The sequence below is a fragment of the Salvia hispanica genome, chromosome 6 (genome assembly GCF_023119035.1).
Source record: "Salvia hispanica cultivar TCC Black 2014 chromosome 6, UniMelb_Shisp_WGS_1.0, whole genome shotgun sequence".
NCBI lineage: Eukaryota > Viridiplantae > Streptophyta > Magnoliopsida > Lamiales > Lamiaceae > Salvia > Salvia hispanica.
In genome coordinates, this window is record NC_062970.1 from 35,123,672 (window position 1) to 35,145,545 (window position 21,874).

Here is a 21,874-nt window from a genome sequence, read left to right on the forward strand (position 1 = left end):
TTAAACTTTAAGGGGCTTCTTGGAATGGTGGAATAGAATGTGATTCCTACTTCCATTCTATTCATTTGCTTGGTGTGATGGAATGAAGGAGTGAATGGATGAAAATGCAAAGGAAATCCAAGAAAATTGACATTTCATTCCTATCTTTATTCCATTCCACCCTCGTTCCATTCCATCATACCAAGCATGTCAAACCATCTTCGATAATTTTTAGACAGCATTGTTTCAGAGGTTTGAATGAATGAAATAGTTGGCTGCGGATATGCAAAGAATTAAGAGAGAAATTTTAAACTATACTTTTGGTTTGAAAAAGGAAATATAATATACCAAGGTTGAAAAAGGAAAATATTGGTATATCCAATCCAGGATAGAATCTGGGAAATGGACCCGCCATATTTTGTGGCGTTACAGAGTTGGTTGAAACAATATTTGGGACCATAGCACTTAAATGAAATGGGTTTATTTGAAATTTGGCGTAACCACGTAACCCACCTATTATTAAATGATCAAATTTAGTGCTCTAAGATTTAGGTTGATTTTTAATTCATTTTCTGCCTTTTCCTTTATCTGGATTTGACTTATGTTAGATTGATGATGGAGGTTGATTGGCAGTGACCACCGACTAACATAAAGTATGGAGGTGTTTTGTGTGTGAGGTAAGTTATAACTCAAGATATTGTAAAAGTACATTCTTTAAATTTAGTTATTCCATATTGTTGAATGCATATTTTGGCAAACTTCTACGTACATAATGTATAGTAGTATTTTTTATCATTGTCCCGAAGCATTTATAAGTAGTACTGTATTTTTTTACAATCCATGATACTCTGCACTCTATATGAGATTTAAAGCAGTGATAACTTTTTCAATAACTTGAGTTACAACTTACCTCACACACGAAACACCTCCATTCCATACCTTATACTAGTCCCGAAGCCTTGAACCAATTAATTGGATATTGATAACCGCCCACCGCCACAGTGTGAGCCACCAATGTACTTTACAATTTTCCATGACCAAATCACTCAAGCATAATATTCTCACTCTCATGTTGATGTGTATTTATATTAATGTAATATTAAATTAACATTACAAATTTAATTATTGTTCCTAAAACTACTATGACAAGAATGTAGTAGAATTATACTCCCTTCATCCACAAATATAACCTATTTATAAATGATATGGATTTTAAAGTGTAAATGGTAAAATAAGAGAAGGAGGAGAAAAAGATGGTGAAAACTGAAAATAAGGTTAGTGGATTGTAGGATCCACACTATTAGTATTTAAAACTTTTTATTTTGAATTAGTCTAATTTTGGTGGACGGCTCAAAATGGTTAAATTAGTCTTCTTTGGTTACGGGGTGAGTAGTATTTTTGAGTCAACCCATAGGGTGAAAGAATGTCAAAAAATTGTCCATAATTATATGGTTTCCCCCAAAATTTTATTTTTCTCTTATTTCGTGGGTATAAGAATATAAAAAATCACCCAAAATTTTCCCATTAAAAGGTAGTTTTTGCATAATCAATTTACAACATCTGGTCGAATGGAATGTGGTGACAAAATCACCTAGCCGAGTATCGCGTGTAACTCATTACACACCAAAAACTCTCATCTCCTGTTCCAAACTTTGCCCCAACTCTATTTCACTTTGATTCTCGGTCTACAAAGGAAATTTAAACCAAATATGAGTAAAAAACATATATGAAACCTAATGGACAAATTAAAATATTTGATTCACATATAACCAAAACGTTATGTTTACTAATGATTCGCATGCATATATAGCATAAGGCTATCCGCAACGCTGTCTCTTATCCGTCTCTTAACCGTCTCATCTCTTCACTATTCATGGGCCCCACTGTACTTTTCAGCTCATCTCTTAACTAAGAGACAACACCTGCATCCCTCCATCTCTTAACCATCTCTTAACTATTCATTCAATTTTATTTTTTATTTTTAATTCCAACAAATTCAATTAATGAAAACACACTTCATTAAGATAAAATAAATATTACAATTTAAAAGCATAAAAAATAAAAAAAATACATAATTTAAAATCCTAAAAAATAAAAAAAAATACATAATTAAAATACTCTAAATTAAACTATAAAAGCTACTATCAAAATGTGGTGTTTGGTACGCCGGCGGGGTGGTCGAGGCCTTGGGTGCCCGACGACGAACCGGGAGTACCCAAACAAGTTGTACATGCTCGCCCAATCGTTGAACGAGTTCAAGTCGAACCCGCCGGAGCGCCGCCTGTTGGAGCCGCCACCGCTGGAGTTTCCATCGCCGGACATTTTTTCAACAATTTGAGAGTAGTGTTTGTGTGTAAAATGGAAGAGGAATGAGAGTAGTGTTTATTTGTAAAATGGTGAATGGAGTATGGAGTATATTTATAGAATAATAAAAGAAAAAAAAAATTAAAAATTCGACCGTTTGATTTTTTTTTATTATTATTAAATTTGAATTTTTTGAAGTTATATATAAAAAAAATTATTACGCCATAATTCCGACGCCCACCCGCGGGCCGGCGAGTGGGTGTCACGCAATGCTCCAGCGCGCGCCACGTGGGCGCGCGCATCGTCTCGCCAGTTCGAGGCCGGCCTCGCCGGCACGCGTCGCGCGACGAGATGTCTCGTCTCGTCGAGACGAGACGAGTCGAGCCTCGCAACGCTGTCTCAATGCTGACTCGTCTCGTCGAGACGAGACCGAGCCCGCATCGAGTCAGCGATGCGGATGCTCTAAACTTAAATATTAAAATTCATTCAATTTGACTTAATCTCTGTCACTTAAGACTTCCATAATCGAAGAACTACTGATCTTATAATTTTTAGTACTAACACATACAATGTGACATGAAGGTCAAGTCAAGCTAGCTAACGAATTTATTTCACTTTGTCTCATATTGAAGTTTCTTCTAACTTCTTTGTTTCAATTTTTCGAGCTTTCAATTTGTTCACACTTACACAAAGATTACTGGTCCACATATTTGATAAGGGTAGCTATAGATAATTTGCCGACAATTATTATTATTATTATTTTTTTTGTTATTATTATCTCATCTGATCCTTTTTTTCTCTGATTACCGCTAAAAGTGGGCACCTACTCTTTAGTCAAATTAACTGGAAGTGTCTGTTTGGTTAACTATAAAAGCCAAGCTTCGTAGAAATGGAATTCAATTTTGAAAAAAAAATATAAAAATAAAACCATTTAGTGTGTCCAGTTTCATAATAGTATTAATTATATCATGAGGTTTAAATATATCTTAGAATGAATAAAAGAAACCATTATAGTTTACAATCTTTGTTTCTTAAAAATAAAAACTATTTATATTTTGATCATTTACTTAAAAATATAAACTTTCTAAAATTTCTTTTTGAGGAAATTTTTAAACCACATATTACTCATGCACATCAATTATATAGTACGTACAATTTATGCCAATTAAACATCGTAATAATGTAGATTCCACAATTCACTAACATTCATGTCATTTCAAATATTTTTATTTTTTAAAAACGAAGACATTCATGTCATTTATGTTGATCTTATATATATATTACGGTGGGCAGTGTTTTAGCTTAAAATTTTCAACCTTTGCAACTCCCACTAATTATATGCATTTCATTTTCTTAACTTTGAGTAATATTGTTCGTTAAATTGATATGTGTGATGAATGTTAATTACTCTATTTTCTCTATTAATATCAGGTATCCAAACAAACAGTACTAAAATTTCTAATGTAAAAAATACAATTTGATTAGGTGTTGTTAAACAAACCATGCATGATAAAGAATATATCGTGTAAATGCATATTGTATTCAAAATTTGATCACTAGGTGATGAACTGATGCACTCCTTTTTTTAGCAAAATTCATCGGTTTAAATTTATCGAGAAAATTACACAAAAAAATCGATTTTAAAGTTAAAACAGACGGATGTCGCATAAATCAAATTCAAAAATTCATCACACGTGATAGACTGAGAAGTGAGAACTCATTATATCTGCAACTTGCAATAGAAATAGAATAGTATAGTAAGAAATTTAAGCTTATTACGACAAAGATATTCTAAGTCTTTAACTTACTCTATAAGAATTATGATCAAGACATGTTTGTCTGTGGAAATCTAACGAAAATTTAGGTAGTTAATGAGAGGGACCCACTATATTTGGATAGGAGCAGTGGGGCCCACAGTCGTTAGTTATCACCGTTTCAAATTTGTAACTGCCATAGACTGAAATTTGGATGCGAGGACGGTGGTGGCAGTGGCAAGTGGCAAAACAAACGGGATGAAAAGAAAAGAATGATACCGCGTTTTTAGGGCACAATATCTTTAATTAAATTAATAATAAAAAAATATTGAAAATGCATATTCTACAAAATCATGGTTGATAATGATGGTCACTCTCCCTCTCTTTAAAGTTTTATAATATGCACTTTTTTCTTGTTATTTACATAAATTTTCTTCTCTCTCCACGTCCGCGCGTAATTAAAATCCTTCTGATTTTGCACGCCAACGACCACTCTTTCAATTACTGAATTATCATCGAATATGATTAAAGATTACGAATTTACAATTGCATACACTTTGGTTCAGAACTTAAATCATAATTAAAAATTAGTGAACTGTAATATAACACACCACCAATTGATTGCTAATTAATCATAAATTCATTAAAAACGAGCGTGTAACCCGCGACAAAAAATTGTCCCATGTATGATTTGCAACCATTTGCGATATTTTTATAGTAATGCCATATGACATTATTTTTGTATAAACTTACACCTTTGAGAGTGCACCGAAACTTTGTCGAATAAATCAATATTTGGAATACATTTAATTAATTTTTTACAAAGGGTAATTTTTAGTTTCATTGACTATTATGGATTACCTACTTTGACTTCATATTCGATTTAATAGTTACGTACGTGTAAACTTTGGGAAGTGGTTTCAGAATTAACCAACATGTGTATACGCAATTACGTCATACAGTTAGATAATACTTATAAACAATATACATGATGTCACAGTATAATCATACTGTATTGTCAAAAATATATGTTAAAATATTGCTGAACCGATACTGCATTTTTAAAAATTAATGCTAGAATATAATACTACTAGTAGTTTTGAGAAAAACATTTGGACAATCAGTGCAAGCTTTGAAGGATGTGCGTGCATGGGCCGGCAACTCTTTAAGCCCAAAATCGCAAACAAGTCCAACATTGTATTACAGTACATTTTTAATTTTTTAAAATTATTGTTTTTTCTCTACCTAAACTAGTATAGCATTATTAGCATTCCATCTTCTGATAAAATGTTTACCTCACAACAAAATATATTTAAAAGAATAGTGTTTCATATTTTATGATGTTGCATCGACCTTACAGCATTAACTCATTATTCAGTCATGTCTCATGATATCGCTTTAGGTCTTGTTTCATTGTTAGGTCAATAAAAGCCCAGTAACAGCAATTGTTATGCAACTCTTCTTCTTAAGGCTGGCCATCTATAACTATCTAATGGGGCAGATGGCAGAAATGCCATTCAAGGTGGTTTAAGCGGGAAATGAAAAAGATTGAGGTGAGTGGAATCTGACTGCCTAGAGCCATGTGCACATTTTAGAAATCTGTCAAAATAGATTGCTTGCAAGAAAACAGAAGTCATTGGGAAGATGTAAAAGCAATGACTCTCAATAAGATTCAAAAATTTGTATAAGTACAATTCAAAAAGAAAACCAGAAAGCTCAATTTTTATTAGATGAACCAAGAAAAATGCCACAAGCGGGGCTGGTGAAGGAGGGGTGACCGGTGAGGCAACGCGGTGGATCCGCGAGGGAATGCAGTAGAGCAGCGTGGTAGGCAGAATGAAGGTAATCTTGCGCATTACCATAGCATAAGAAACAAAGTATTGAAACAAAACAAGATAATCTCATATTGCTACACGTGACATAACCATCGCAGGTTGGGAGTTGGGAGTTTGAAGAGGGGTTGTGGGGCGGTCTCTCCATTACCAGTCTTGGTCTCCCATAACAACCCAACGGCTGATTTCACCATAGGCTTGAAGTTTTTTCTCTTGATTTGCCCTCTTCCAAACATAATTTGGGGCGTTGTGTTCCCGATGGCAGATGAAGCAGGGTGAAAGGAAACTATTTTGACAGCGCGATGGAGGACCGGCAAGGGAAGGTGGAAGGCGATGGCGAGGAAGAGCGGTGGATGAGCGGCGAGGAAGGGCAGTGGGCGTGGCGGCGTGACGGCGAGTTCCGCCGATTCAAATAATGAGAAGAGGAGAGGGAGAGATTGTGAATAACAAAAATCTATAATTAATTTTCGTATAGAGTTCTAAATTAAAATTGGGTGTATAATATTATTGTGGCTTATAAATTTCTAATTTTTGTATAGAGTTCTAAAATAAAATTGAGTATACTACGATATTATTTTGTTTATAAAGTTCTAAATTGGGTGTTACTATATAATTATGTCTTAAAAGTTAGATTTTAATTTTGACTATTAATTTATTAGAACTTTTATAATACATAGTATTTTTAAAGTTAAATCCTTTTTAAACTAAGTAATTAATTTATATACTCCGTAGTACTACTCCATATTGTTTTTGCCTTCTATTTGTGTCAAAATGGAATTCTACTAGAGAATTTAATTTGTCTTCGGTTTGGGTCAAAATTGAAATAATATGCATTTATTGCAAGCTTCTTTTCCGCATAAATTCACAAGCTAAATTCACTAAGTTAATAGTATAAATTATGGAATTAGATGAAATTATATATATTTAAAATTAATCTTAACTTATAAAGTCTGTATGACTTCTTATGATATAAATAGTGGTGCAAATTGTCACATTATTCAAAACAAACAAGATGTATAATATGATATCGATATTGTAATTAATAAGTAGTTTACTTTTGTATATATATGGCAGAAAATAAGAAATTTATCTTTTTTTCAACATTAATAATGGATGTAGTATTTGGCTATGCATGTCAAGTTATGCTATGATCTAAAATTAAACATTAAAAAAAGTAGTCAACTAAGATGTGATTATTAGGTGATCCAAATTTTCTAACTTGAGAAGTTGAGATCTCAAGTTATTGATTAGTAGTATAGTTTCTTAACATGAATTTATTTTTAAGTTTTATTATATTTGAAGTAAAAATAAAGTAGTAATAATAATATTTATAAAATAATACATTGTATAATATGTGAAGAAAATGGATAAAAACACGATCAAAACAACAAAACAATAACATCTTGGTTGATTATATTATCACTGACAAATAACATACGTAAACATAATATATTTGGAATAAGTAGCGTGAAAAGAAATTCTTAATTTGAATGTGGTTATATCATTTCCAAATAATAGTCATGTAATATAAATTATTTTGGTGTTGTTATTATGGATAACAATGATATTTTAAAAATCTTTATTTGAAATATGGTTTGGATTAATGGACATTGAGTTTTATTCCAAAAATATTTTTAGGGTATCCACAACCAATGAAAAGGTTGTGGAGCCGCGACTCTGATGTTGTGGGCTGGAGGAATTAGCGTGATTGGAGGTGGTTGTCGCCGGGGGTACGGGTGAGATAACTCAATTAACAATAACAAAAATCAAGACCAATCGCTTACTCATATTGGATTACTATTTTTAAAATACTATCTTTCGTTATTAAAAGCTGTGATCAAATTTGTATTGATTAAAGTATGATTGCTAATACTTTAAGGTATACTAATCTATGGATTTTTTTAAAATTTATATTTAATTATAATATTATTTTGTTTATCTAATAAAATGTTATTGTATATAGTTTTTATTTTTCAACTTACTCAATGATATCAGTTCTTTCCATCGACTTATTATAAATATGTGATTATTACATGAAAATTATAGGAGCCGTGCATAGCACGGACGATAATACTAGTTACAATATAAAATGTTAGTACTATTATAATTGATAATACTAGTTACAATATAAAATGGTAGTACTATTATAATTGTCGTTACCGTTATAGTTGGCATATTTTAAAATTAGATCAATTTTGCAATTTGACCCAAAAAAGCATGTCATAAAATGTAATTAACCCAGACCAAAATATTACATTTCTTATAAGTGGGTAAAAGGCCAGTTGTGAACACCCACAAACAAGAAATAATTAGACAGGAAAGAAGGTAACAAACAAAAAGAAAATTATAGACAATATCTCTGAAAGAAACAACTACGTATGCAGTGCTTCGATACACGAATCAAACTGCAATGACACATCTGTCAACCAAGATTGACCTAAAACACTAATTTATTTTCGCAAACATAAGTAGACAAGAATAAGAAGAGTTGTGGACTAATACGAGTAAGACGAGTCCTGCCTAAAGATGCATTCAGAAAGTCCAACCTAGAAGCATTCACTAGTTATTGATACATGAAATGGATACAATCATTCACATTTTCTTTCTCCAATTCTCACATAAAGCAAGGTTGGGTCCATTACCAGTAGTATGATGAACCACTTAAGCTTCCAAATCGAGCTGTATACATGAGCAATCATCGCATAACAATGGTTAAGCATCAGAATACTTGAACTGTATCCAGCCTCAAATAGCAAGCCAGTTAATCACCTTATATGTTTGTTGTAAGCGTTGAATAGTGTATCAGGGATGATCAGAGGCAATTTATCTACATAAGTGAACAACCTCTTCAAATTCTCACTTGTAATAGCTGACATGTCTATTACATCCCTTCCATTCAGAAAGATCCACAGATCACCCGAGTTTACCCTCTTTAGGCTATCACGGCAAAATGGGCATGACTGTGATCTTGAACGCCTGCAATGCAATTAAAACCATTGTAAACTAGCATACAAGAATCATTTGAAATCATAATCTAATGTTAAACAGTAATGCTTAAAATCCCACATAAGTGAAAATCAAGAAATTCACTCTATCAAGCAGTAGTGGACTAGTGGTGCACCAATAAGCTTACAACAACGTTTGTCTAGAGAAAGGACCAACGGTACTGCACCCTTCAGCATTTAGATGACATGCAGAAGATCCTAATTATTAATTTCCTTTATCATGTGTTAGATAGTATGACACAACTGATTAAAAAGTGCATCGAGGGCTGGAGAGATCGGAAGACACACAACAAGAAATTGTAAAAAAAAACAGTGCTAGTTGTTTAGAAACCGAGCAGAATGTGAAATTCTCAATAGATGGTGGAAAGAAGCATGCTACTCCTAATAGTATTTTCTTACAGATCTGTAATCAAAGGCAAACATTGTAGCAATATACTTATCAACATCTAGATACATGAGAGAGAGAGAGAGAGAGTACCATTCTCTGTAGCACTTGAGGCACATCTCATGGTTACAGTTTGGCAAAAGTACTTTACTTTTCATCTCCATGCAAATCCCACATTCTTCCTCCCCTTGAAGATTTACTTCTGAGCAATGCTCATGCTTTTCCTCATCTCGTCTCCTGTATCTCTCCATCCATACAGCTTTCTGCCTCTCATCTTCTGAATCAGTAACACCGCTCTGAAGTTGAAGTAAAGAGGGATAAATAACAGCTGGATACAAGATACCACCATCAACTACAAGTCTCATAGGTAAGAACTGTAATCAGCATCAGACCATGAAGCTTACCATAGAATTCCCTAATGCTAGCTTTTCTCTCGTGGGTAGACATAGTGGTGGCGCCATCAACATACACCTATATACCATGATTTCATCACCAACTGGGCGAAATAATCGGGGATGATGTGCATCAAGCAGAAGAAGCACTGAGGATTGAATTCCATTCATGTAATGATCATTACAGGAATCACAATAACTGACCTTGTAAATCAGGATTCTCAACAATCCAAGAGCGCCAGCAAGACGGCAGTCACTCCATTGTACTAGAAAAAGAAAGAAATGCGCTGCAGGGCTGTACGACATTCTCATCTGAAAGCATGCACCATCATACTCACGTGGAAAATCCGATGCTCTGGAATCACAGGTGGAAAATAATCAAATTCCATGTAAATATATCGAAGTACTTCTACTCTTAACCACACCATCAATGGCCCCAAGAACCCCATCAGATCCAGCTCTATAATCTAACAAATTGATTCACTCAATAATTTCATAAGAAGCACTTCCATAACTAGATTAGTTTAATATTACGGGCAAGCTTTTGTTGCATATGTGTGCAGAGACGTTCAAACAGAGAGTCTACAGCCGTTCCAACTTCCAAGGAACGGCTATAAAATAGTTTTGTTTAAACATGAAATGTTACAACAAATGCTTATCCACTAAAATCACAAAGAATATCCAAATCAATAGGCAAAACAAGAGTTTCTATAACCAGAACCACCAAAAATCACCCCTGTCAACACAAAAGGCCAATGAGTAACTACAAACCCCAGTAGTTACTCACCTCAGCTATCACATAATGCGTTTAGATTTTGAAATATTCTGAATCTTAGCTGTTGTAACGCATTACACACGATATACGCTGAAAACCAGTCAATATTCACTAATTCCAAACAGAATGAAGGCATAAACAACAATATTCCAGATCACTCCTAAGTCCTAATTCTATCATAAAAATCACAAATACCTCAAATAACTAAAGCAAGTAAAGCAAAAATTATACTCCTACATGAAACTAAATAGAGCGGTCGAAAAACAAAAATCACGCAATAAAAATTGGGAAAAAGAAACAACTGACAGAGTATTAGCATGCTGGATATCAGCTTCGAGCAGTTTGATCGAATCCCTAAACGAGCGCCGACGCACTGAAGCTCCGCCGCTCACATGCATCATTTCCAATCCCAACAATTTCTCCGCCGATATCAGTATCGATGATCGCCACTCAAAATTCCACAAAAATAGAAATCAGAGCCGAAATGCACAAGAGTAATTTCCGAGATATATTTATCGGTGGTAGCTCTAGAAAGTTTGATTGATTGAGGAACTAGTAAATCGGTGTGCATAAATTTGATAGAATTTTGTCTTAGAGTTCCCTTCTCACTTCTTCGGTGCAATTGCAGACAAAGCTATGAGAGAAGAAGAGGGCACGTGGAGCTTCATTCATATTATTGTATACTCCACTATTTTCATTATATATATTTCATCATTGAAGCGTTTCTTTGTGCACATTCAAAAAAGTGGAGATACGAAATTGATTAAAAAGAGTCAAATTTATATTTAGTCGCTACACAATAATATTTGCATTTTTATAGGTCTAAACTTTAAAAAATCATGTTCCATAGGTCTGAATTGCAAAATATCATAAGAGTTGACAATTTATTAAATTTGATTGTTTTGTAGTCACTATATTAATTTGATGTTTATATACTACCAGTAGCAGTAAGAGAAGAAAGAGTGACGCGAGAGAGAGTGGAAATAAGTTCCCACTTGCATAGCTTTCAACTGGGATCCGAACTTCTATAATCAAATGAATTAATTAGTGCATACTTAGCCGGTTGATTACCCATCAAAAAATGAAATCTATAACATGAGAATTTGCAAACGTACGTGTGATATATAGAGTATAATTGGCTTTACGCCATGCAAACCGAGCAAATCCTTAAATCCAGACGTGTGGATAGTCTAATTAAAGTTAATACTACTATTACTTAATTAGGATTAGTAAAATAATAATAATAATAATAATAATATAGTATACTACTAGTATAGTACTCCGTATTATTTAAGATGTGTTGGACGTTATATTTTCCAATCTAGTTATCCCTAAGGTAACTAGAAAGGAGTTTATTAATCAGAACACGCGATAATTTACGAGTGTATATTCGATCTTTTCAATTAGAATTGGGAATTAGGGTTCAGAGATGCCTCGTCACAGTAGAGAAGACGATCGCAGGAGATCGTTGCCTTATGATGATTCGTCCAGAGATCGGCGTTCCCATCATCACAAGGTGTACTACTGTGTTATACTCCACCATTTAGTTTTGATTTTTTCTATCGCCAGAAATCGGTGCATTTTTATTTATATGAATTTTGTAACTATACAATCTCCCGCAATTGCTCTGTATTGTATGAGCTAGAAGAGTATGAAATTTGTTTTCGGAAATATCAAATTTGGATTAGTTTGACGTCTGTCAAAGTGTCAATGTTTTCGTTTTAGAAACGTGGTGTTCTCCGTTAGTGCTTAATTTGTTAGAAAAGCGACCAAAAATGTTTTCTGTCGATATCATTCATTTCAGCTCCATACTTGCCAAGTGAATCACGTTGTTGATGTAGTTGGGAAAGAACAATTCTGGCAGATACAAATGAATGATAATATACAGTTTAGTGGCTTTTACAAAATATGAGGCGATTGAGCTCAAAACATCGTTTATGCACTTGTGATATAGACAACACTTTTATTTTTCATACTGATTTTATGGACAAGTGTAGCTTCATTAGTTGGTTTTGGATGTTTGAAATTAATAGTACAAGATTTCATACCTTTATTAGTTCTTATCTTTCTGATGGTTGGTCCCGTCCGGTTATCATACAACTATGCGTACATATGCCTACTTTAACGTTCCATTCTCCTTGAGGATTTAGCAATATGTATGCTGTATCAAGTAAGCAACTCAAATTTTCTGTCTTGTAGCACAAAGATCACGGTTCAGACGACAAGGGATTCAAGAGAACAGACTGGAATCGGGATGGGGAGTCGAGAGATCGATACCCTAAGGAAGATGGGCAGAGATCTGCGAGATCTTATGGGGGAAGAAGTAGAAATGAGGATTATGGAGATAGGCGACATAAGGAATCTAGCAGGTCCTGGTAGTGATGGATTTAGTTTTCGTTTGGAACTTAGTGTTATATTTGTAGCAACATCAGTAAACAGGACACTCCACTATTCAATCTTGACTTTTTCTCTTTTCCGCAATTGATTATCATGTTCTTATGCTATGTTGTATGAATGCACAGATACTATAAGCATGGTGGGGATGGAGAAAAACAACAAAGGCAGAGGTCACCCAACCAATTAGATGATAAATCTCACAGGTAATCTATGTTTTAAATATTCTACTGTTTTTTTTTCCCGTATATCTTGAAGTTCTACATTCACCCTATATTCTATTCTGTGATGTTTATGTTTTGCCTATCAGGCTGTAGTTTGTCCATGTTGTGTCTGCCATGTGGACATGGAAACGATAATGCTCCCGTCAAATACGTGCCATGGTTCTCCGCATAGTTTTTATAGTCCTGTTAATACTGTTATATTTCCCCGTTCCTTAGCTTTACTTTATCAGCTGGACTGTTGATATTCTTCACATTGGCCACTGCTGTTAGAAATAAAATTCTCTTTGCTTCAATATTTGATGGATATTAGTGGTGTTTAACCCCCAAAACAATGCTGAAAAATCAAGTTTCTCTTGTTCATCTCTGTAATTTTTCAAGCAATTCATCAATTTTATTTTATCTAACAGCAAGCGAACAAGTGGCTTTGATGTTGCTCCTCCTGCTAATGGTGCTTTGCCAAGTCCTTCAGGTTAGCTTGTATACATGTTCTCTAATGCCTTGCTAATACCAGTCTTGGTTTGAATTGTTTATGTTTTTTTTTAAATTTGTGGAATGCATGTATTCTAGTTTTCCATTTATTTCACTGATCCTTGAGTATGTACTAAAACCATCATTATGTTGTTGGCTGTTGTGTGTGGTTTCTTGTTTATGAATTGTCACCATTACGTTAAGAAGGAAAAATTGCGCTATGCTTCTCATGGGTGTGAGGGATGTAGAATATATGCCACCAAGGAATCGATGCTCCAGTAGCAGGGTCTTTTCATCTTCAACTGCAACTGTTGTTATTTGGTAGACTTGAACTGTACGGCAGATGCTGTGGTGAATATTATTTCATATTATAGAATCTGAATGGTACACAGCCCTGGGTAAGAATAGGCTTTCTCTCCACTTTTGATAAGCTGATCTTTTAATCACTACCAATGTTACACCCGTGCGATGCACGGAGATTTATTTGTTTTTTTTTTCAAATTTTCATTTATGAATTAATTATTTGAGATTGATAATTTTACTTTAAAAATGATACTATTGATAGATGTACATAACAACACTTAAGTATGGAACAAAAAATATGAATTCAGTAAATTGGAAATAAAAAACAATTCAATACACATGCATGTTTGTGATAAATATTACCACCCTTCAAATTAAAGTAGAAAACTGAATACGATTCACGGTTCAAAGAGAGTGAAACTCATAATAACAAAAAAGTATAAAATTAATGCATTTGATCACAATAATACATTATATTATTTGGAAAATTTCTGTATAAACGTTGACAGCAAAAAATTTTGTATTCAAAAATCTTTGTAAATCTTCAGGCTTAGATCCACAAAGCCAAACTTAATGTGTGCAGATATTTATATTTGCATAATCATTGTGGTTGATATCATTTATCAATTATCTTCATGGACAGATACATGTCCGCTGTAGTAGGTTAGAGACATGCAAGTTCCCTCCCCCCCCCCACCCCTCCTTTTTTCAAATACAATACGTAATTTGTTGCTCCAAAGTCTGAATACTTTTTCCCCTACCAATATTCAATCAACCAAAAGTTCTCCACTCATCCTCAATCTATAATGGCAAGAGTAAATCCCCTATTTTCCCTGTCTGACCGAAAATCAGTGCACCATGCATTACAGTGGCTCTGCTGACTTCTGTCTGCTCCAATTTATGCGCTGCTGTTCTTTCTTCATTCATTAATTAGAATAAGATCAAGTTGAGAGAATGTTGCTAGCTGTATATCTACTAAATTTCCTAATATTAGTTAAATTGCTCTTATTTTGTAGCATAAGGAAAATTTCGAGCATAATTGTTTTACATTATGCTAACTAATTCTCCATTTCTATGGAAATAATTGAACACACATTTTGTAGCAATGGAACATGCAAAGTAACGTGGTACTAATACATGAGATGATTTCTTTTAAAACATTTACATCAAATAAGAACAACTTATATAGATTATATTGTTTCGAAATGAGATCTCATCACGTTCTTCTTTCAAGACTCAAGAGCATTCATTACTTTTCTTATTATATATGATAATATTTTGTTGAAAATATTATATATTATGCCCACCCTACCATCAATGTCTGGATCCACCACTGATTATCTCTAACAATACAGAGCATGTTGCTGGAGTGTCCATGGCTTCTCAAGCGATTCCCGGAATGTTGCCAAACATGCTTACTTCTGATACATCTCAGGTATGTTGGATCATTGGATGGTGGTGATTGATATCATAATACTTGTGCTATCATTTCTTTATAATGTTTATATCAAGTGTTGAACATTTCTGTGTTTTATTTGGTTAATCAGTTAGGATTGTTCCCAATTCAAGTTATGACTCAGCAGGTAACTTGGTGGTGCTTGATATATTCTCGCATTGTCATGTCCTCTAGACACAGCTAACTTTTTTTATGGCATTTCACGTATTATAGGCTACAAGGCATGCACGTAGAGTGTATGTAGGTGGCCTTCCACCTTTGTCTAATGAGCAGGTACACGTGTTCCAATTCCATACAGCTGCATATTTGGAAAATTATACTCCCTCCGTCCCAAGATAAGTGACTTGTATTCCTTTTTGGGGTGTCCCACTATAAGTGACCTATTTCCATTTTTAGCCAAAAGTCATCTCTCTTACTTTATTCTCCACCTACTTTATTCTCTCTTCTCTCCTCTACTTTTCCCTCTCTCATACTTTACTCTCTCCACTTTAACTTATTTAAATACCATTCCTTAAATCCCGTGCCCAAAAGAAGTAGGTCACTTATCTTGGGACGAAGGGAGTATTACTTTTTTATTTCTCCTTTATGTTTCATCTAATAGCATACTGCATACTATAATGGGAAATTCTACAAAATCTAGAAAAGTGCCCCATGAATATTTTGGTGTTAGTTGCTCTCACTTTACTTGTTCAACACGTGTTAGTGTACATCATTTTGTGACTCTTCAGTTGAGTTTGTTACTGATTTGCTTCACTTTATGCAGACTATCTCAACATTTTTCAGCCATGTTATGAATGCAATTGGGGGAAACATTGCCGGTCCTGGTCTGTGGTCTTTTGAAGTTTAAGACATAATGTCAATACATTTTAAGCTTTTCATCCTATTACTCTAAGCATGATTGTGAATTTAAGGTGATGCGGTTGTCAATGTTTACATTAATCACGAAAAGAAATTTGCATTTGTGGAGATGAGAACTGTAGAAGAGGCCAGTAATGCAATGGCACTTGATGGAATTATTTTCGAGGTATGCTGAACTCTCCTCTCTCATGTTGTTTTCAATTGCTTTTGATTACTTCTACATTTCTAAAACTCAATTGTATAACTTTCTCAGTGAGACATAATGAGTTTTTTTCACTTTTAAGTTTTTAAGAACGGATAGAAATTTTGAGGCGCTTGAATGCTGCAGTCCCCTGCACTTTCTTACAATCAACCAACATAATAATGAAGCTATAAATGAGCTTGATTTTTGTTCTCAGCTAGCAAGAAATTTCTCTGCCTATTCCTCCCCTCTCACTTTACTTAATTGATAATTTGACATATGCTCTGAATGTAAATTTTAGTAATTTTGTGCTAGCCAATAATTGAAATACGCGCTTCAGCGCTTGCACCTAAAACTTGCAGAACTTTTCACTAGTGTACATGTAAAAACAGTGTAAAATATGCTTCCCACTATTTTCTCAGCAGGTCAAGATTTACACCTGTTAGTTTTCTCTATCTAATTGATGGTTGATCATTATTTGTCTTGCATTGTCCGATATGACCTGTAACTGTCACAGTTATACTTCCTAATCTTAATACTCCCTCCATCCCCTAAAAATAGAAACTCTTTCCTCTTTGGCCCGTCCCCTAAAAATAGAAACTTTCTATTTTCGGTAGTTTCTTTCTCTCTAATGAGGCGGGACTCATTTTGCACTAACATTCTTTTCTTTCTATCTCTCTCTTACTTTACCAATTTTGCATTAAAACCCGTGCCGTTTAAGAAGTTTCTATTTTTGGGAGACGGAGGGAGTATATTACTTCAATGGATATCTCTGTTCCAGCTATTTCTCTCTCTCACTGTTCCCCTTGCTTGTTACTAGGGTGTTTCTGTGAGAGTTCGCAGACCTACAGATTACAATCCATCTCTTGCAGCACCACTTGGTCCTAGTCAACCTGGTCCTTATCTCAATTTAGCTGCAGCTGGACTGACACCTGGGTGAGTGGCTACCTGGCTCTTTTTCTTTTTTTTTTCCACTTAGCAGTTCATCGTGTTTGTGTTTGCAGCTTATTAACTCTGTTGAGTTGATGCTGACTGCTGAGCTAACCTTGATACTGGCAGATATATATGAAAATTAAAATGAAAGCTTCTATTTTAACTATGAACCAGCCTCTTTGTAGCAGTGTGCTCCTGCCATATTACTGGTCATAGTTGTGTGGAGTAATGCACCTTAGTGATAGCTAATTGCACTCTTAACCTCTGCTTAGAAGGAATTTTACTTGTTAAACAATTGCTTGTTACTTCGATAGTCTTGTTCTGTCCATGTTAGTTTGTTACTCATCGTTGACAATCCTTAATAATTATTTTGTAATTATTTCTTCTCACTAGTGTTTTATTGATAGCATGCATGGTGAATCTGATGGAGCTGATCGCATATTTATTGGCGGGGTGCCATACTATTTCTCAGAAGCTCAAATGAAAGAGTTGTTAGAGAGTTTTGGGTATGTTACTCCACAATTTGTTTGTTTGAATGACAACAATGAATGATTGACTTGTATGATTTAGTGAACAGTTAGTTTTCTATTTAGCATCTTATCTTATCTCACAGCTTTCTAATATATCAACTGCAGACCTCTGCGTGGATTTGATCTTGTCAAAGATAGAGATACTGGAAACTCTAAAGGATATGGTTTCTGCTTCTACCAGGTGTACCCAGCTGTTTCTAGAAAGCCTATTCAGCTTTTGAAGTTGAATTTTGTTGTGGACTTATTTTATGGGAATTGCATTTGCATTTTCTCGATTGTGATTGTCCTTGTCATACTTATGTTATTATATGTCCAGTTTCTTGATTATGTAACTGTACATACTTTGAATCTGCGACTCATAAGACATTCAATATGAATCCCCTTTCTTGCCCATAATAATTGCTAGTATGCGCTGATTGATTATCTAACTGTTGCCTTTGTTCGATTTAGGATCCATCTGTCACAGATGTTGCTTGTGCTGCTTTGAATGGTCTAAAAGTGGGTGATAAAACACTTACTGTTAGACGTGCCACTGTTAGGTGAATTTTCTTGGCATACATGCCCCCTTTTTTATAATTACCATCAGTGGCTACTTCGCCGTCGCATTACTCCTGTTCTGTTTTGTGTTGTTTCCATTTATTATAGTTTGTGATCATGTGCTTGTTTTCTGGATTTTGTATTTTTCAACTACATTGAACTTCTCTTCATTTGGCTGGTACTGGAAGCGAAAAGTGTACTAGTTTTTGTTTGCAACGCTTATCAATATCTGTTGTCGGAACTGGGAATAGTTTATGTTGGATCATGTTTGCATGTTGGGGGAGTGGGGAGAGATGAAAACAAACAAAAATTTACATTAGAAGATCCTTTTTATGATCAATTCATATGGTTTTATGATAGAGCATATCGTTAACGGTGGACGTAATATCTAGCTTCTCTCTCATGATGATGTTAAAGGCAAGACTCTCTGACTTAATCCATTGCCATAATCTACAGTGGGCAGTTAAAACCGGAACAGGAGTATGTATTAGCTCAGGCACAGCAACATATAGCAGTGCAGGTTGAGGTCTATTAAAGTCTTAACTACTTCTGATTCATTCATAATGTTAAATTAGTCCCATTTTGAGCTTACTTTTGGATGTTTGAAAAATTGATGCTTTGGATTCAAGAAAATGGTTTCAGCAGCTGAAGCTGGAGCTTTAAATATTCCCAGTGGACAGCCCCCTACAAGTGTGGAAATTCCAACAAAAGTTTTGTGCTTGACTGAGGTATTTCTGTCTTGCTCCTCTTTATGCATTTGTTTGAAGCTGTTAGGTCTAACTCTTTTTGGAATAATCGAGGTTGTTACTACTGATGAATTGATGGATGACGGAGAGTATGAAGAAATTCTTGAAGATATGAGAGACGAATGCCAGAAATTTGGTATATAAAATATAATTCTCAGCTATATCATGCTATTTCTCTCTCTGTTAGTTTATTTCGCTTATGAAAAGATGGAGCCTTATGCCCCCTAGAAGACTACTGTAAATGTAGAATTGTTGTTTAACTTCAGTATCAGTTAGTGGAACTCTCTAAGATCGTGGAGATATGTTGCAACTTGCTAGTACAATTAAGTGATTTTGAAAGACTAAATGAAACAATTTATAAATCCATGCAGTTTCCATCACCTGTAAGGTTAATGAATACGACTAGTTTCTGATACATCTATATTCTGCAATGTTTAGTTTTATTGAGATTATGAACTATACATTGTTTACCAGAATTTTTCTAAGAAAATAGGAAATGGAACACTGATATCATGGGGATTGGTTGTTGTAGTACCACCCTGGAACTTTCTGTGTCCAAGATATGCATCTGTGTATAGAAATATTGACTTATATGCATCTAAATCTGCTATCTTATATAGTTATATTGCCCTTGTGGTCCTCATTCTTCATTTGAAATTCTACCTGTGGTAATGTGGAAATACCGTCTTCTGAAATTTCAGGGGAGTTGATTGAAGTTGTCATTCCTCGTCCTGTTCCAGATTCCGCTCCTAGCAACGGTGTTGGAAAGGTACAACTTCTCCTACCTTCTTGTTGAGTGAAATATACTGATTTCAATTTAACTAACAAAAAGCATAGTTAAAGGATACTGGAGAATGGGATGCTAATGTTTTCACTCTCACACTCTCTCTAAATAAAGACTAGTGGATGAGCCCTATAACTAGTTTGTTGAAGTAAATATTTCGTAGTTTGGAGAATCTTAAGTTTTTGTATAGCGCATAGTGTTGTTCTTTTACTTTTCTTCAACTAATTCTTTTTCTTTAATTTGACCCCACAACACAATGAGACCCAGTCCCTGATGTGCATATCAACATTTTGCCATAACAGCAGACACCAGATTTAAAAGGGTCTGTGTTCAGTACAATCACCAAGTATCGGCTTTGGTAATTTGAGTGGCAATATTTTCTGTAAGCTGAGTGCTAAAAATTTCATACAATTGCACTCAAAGCTCCAGGGATCCTAAAGCTAGATATAGGAAAAGCATTATGAAGTTGGCATGAATAAAGCCAATTGTTCATTTTATCTTGTCAGTTTACATATTCTGGAGATTCTTGATGAAACCCATGACAGGTATTCTTGGAGTACTCCGATACTACTGGTTGTATGAAGGCGAAATCCGCACTTAGTGGCCGGAAATTTGGAGGCAATAGCGTGACTGCTTTGTATTATCCGGAAGACAAATATTACGACAAGGATTTCACTGCCTGACTTTTCATTTCATGTCCTAGTAAACCTTGAACAATCATCAGATGTCATCGCCACATTTGTTAATTTCTGGAAATATTATGCTTAATCTCAGATTTCATTTTATGTTTTTCATATGTATAATGGATTGTTATATTGATGTATAGTGAATTAGTGAGTGGTGTCAACGGCTTATCTAGCGTCAGTGCAAAATATGCATCTTTTGTTGCAAACATCGATTTGCTTGTGTTTTTGGAGTTTGTAACTTGCTCCATATTTACGCTTCCTTTTATGTTTAATTTAAAGGATTTGTGTTTGCATTTCTGAATTTACATATATGAAATTGAATAATCGAAACTAAAATTGCATAACTAAAACTAATCTGTGTTGCATTAAGTTACGTCTTTTTATAAATTTGCCATAAGCATGGAATGGTTGAAGTGATTTGCATCTGTCATAAAAAAAATGTGTCATGCATTGATATTTGCCTTAATCATAAAAAGTTTGTAACGATCTGCATCTTTTAGTTTACCCTATTCTCCATTCTTTAGTGCCATTTTTGTAATTTGTTGTACCTACTTGAACATTCAATAGCTTTATCTTAGTTTTCGTATGTTGTTCCATTGGACAAACTTCGAACTTCTGACTCTGTTGAAGTATGACTCCGATTTGTATGTTCTAGTCTTCTTGTTAGTGTATGTTCTTGCCTTCTTGTTAGCATGACGAACTATTTGTTTGAGTCCATTTCTCTAATATCAATTTGGTTGATTTTGAAGAAAAATGATGAAAAGGAGTTGATGATTGAGGATATGTGAAAGTGATGTGATCCCAATATTGCCTCGAAGCTATAGAAGACGCAAGAAGAGGGACTTGAGTTCACTACTTCAAGAAACATTACCATTTAGGGTGTTTGAAGAGGTGTTGTGCCCACGGTTGTATGGTCTGAGTTCCTGTCACTATGATTTGTTAAGCCGCTCCTTAACCTATCCGGAGGAACTCCAGGATGAATTCTGCTCAATCCAGTGTGTGAGCGATTCTGCACGCCAACTGTTCAGTAGAAGTCCCAAGCTGCAGTAAAAAATCTGCTGCATCAGAGCAAGTGTAGGTTGTCGAACTGCTGCCCATCGACGTTCCAGAGCCATCTTCGACGATGGACAACCCAGCTACTCCTCCAACGCGAGTAATTATAATGTCTTCAAGACGCATCAAATCTAGGCTGAATTCGTTTGGGAATCATCTCACTCAAGGAGTGACACACCACCTGCCCGGGTGTCTTGCACCGGAGGCACATGAGGTTGGGGAGCTGCACCCAGGCTAATTAGTAAGATTCAAATCAAAGCTAGTAGTAGTACATATTTGTACCCATAGACAACTG

At 34.7% G+C, this 21,874-nt stretch overlaps 2 protein-coding genes across 5 annotated transcripts; one reads left to right on the top strand and one right to left on the bottom strand.

Annotated features, from left to right (window-relative positions):
- Positions 1-8,195: 8,195 nt before the first annotated feature.
- On the bottom strand, positions 8,196-11,065 carry LOC125196771 (E3 ubiquitin-protein ligase AIRP2-like). The gene is made up of 6 exons (XM_048095391.1): positions 10,733-11,065; positions 9,856-10,006; positions 9,664-9,730; positions 9,353-9,587; positions 8,639-8,845; positions 8,196-8,548 (listed from the first exon to the last, which is right to left on the bottom strand). Exons 1-6 carry the CDS (start codon positions 10,825-10,827, stop codon positions 8,458-8,460), a joined length of 846 nt encoding a protein of 281 aa, XP_047951348.1. The 5' UTR covers positions 10,828-11,065; the 3' UTR covers positions 8,196-8,457.
- Positions 11,066-11,745: 680 nt separating this feature from the next.
- LOC125196769 (splicing factor U2af large subunit B-like) lies at positions 11,746-20,687 on the top strand. Of its 4 annotated transcripts, none has more exons than XM_048095387.1 (18): positions 11,748-11,942; positions 12,626-12,795; positions 12,949-13,026; positions 13,452-13,513; positions 15,171-15,250; positions 15,363-15,398; positions 15,485-15,544; positions 16,035-16,095; positions 16,183-16,295; positions 17,131-17,246; positions 17,651-17,749; positions 17,879-17,954; positions 18,224-18,312; positions 18,767-18,836; positions 18,940-19,038; positions 19,111-19,192; positions 19,758-19,825; positions 20,386-20,687. In XM_048095387.1, exons 1-18 carry the CDS (start codon positions 11,856-11,858, stop codon positions 20,521-20,523), a joined length of 1,584 nt encoding a protein of 527 aa, XP_047951344.1. In that variant the 5' UTR covers positions 11,748-11,855; the 3' UTR covers positions 20,524-20,687. The 4 variants fall into 4 exon arrangements, 3 of the variants coding, with proteins under 3 accessions (XP_047951346.1, XP_047951344.1, XP_047951345.1); XM_048095388.1 differs by having other exon boundaries at positions 11,749-11,942; positions 18,767-18,830; XR_007171943.1 differs by lacking the exon at positions 19,111-19,192 and having other exon boundaries at positions 11,746-11,942; positions 20,386-20,409.
- Positions 20,688-21,874: the final 1,187 nt, after the last annotated feature.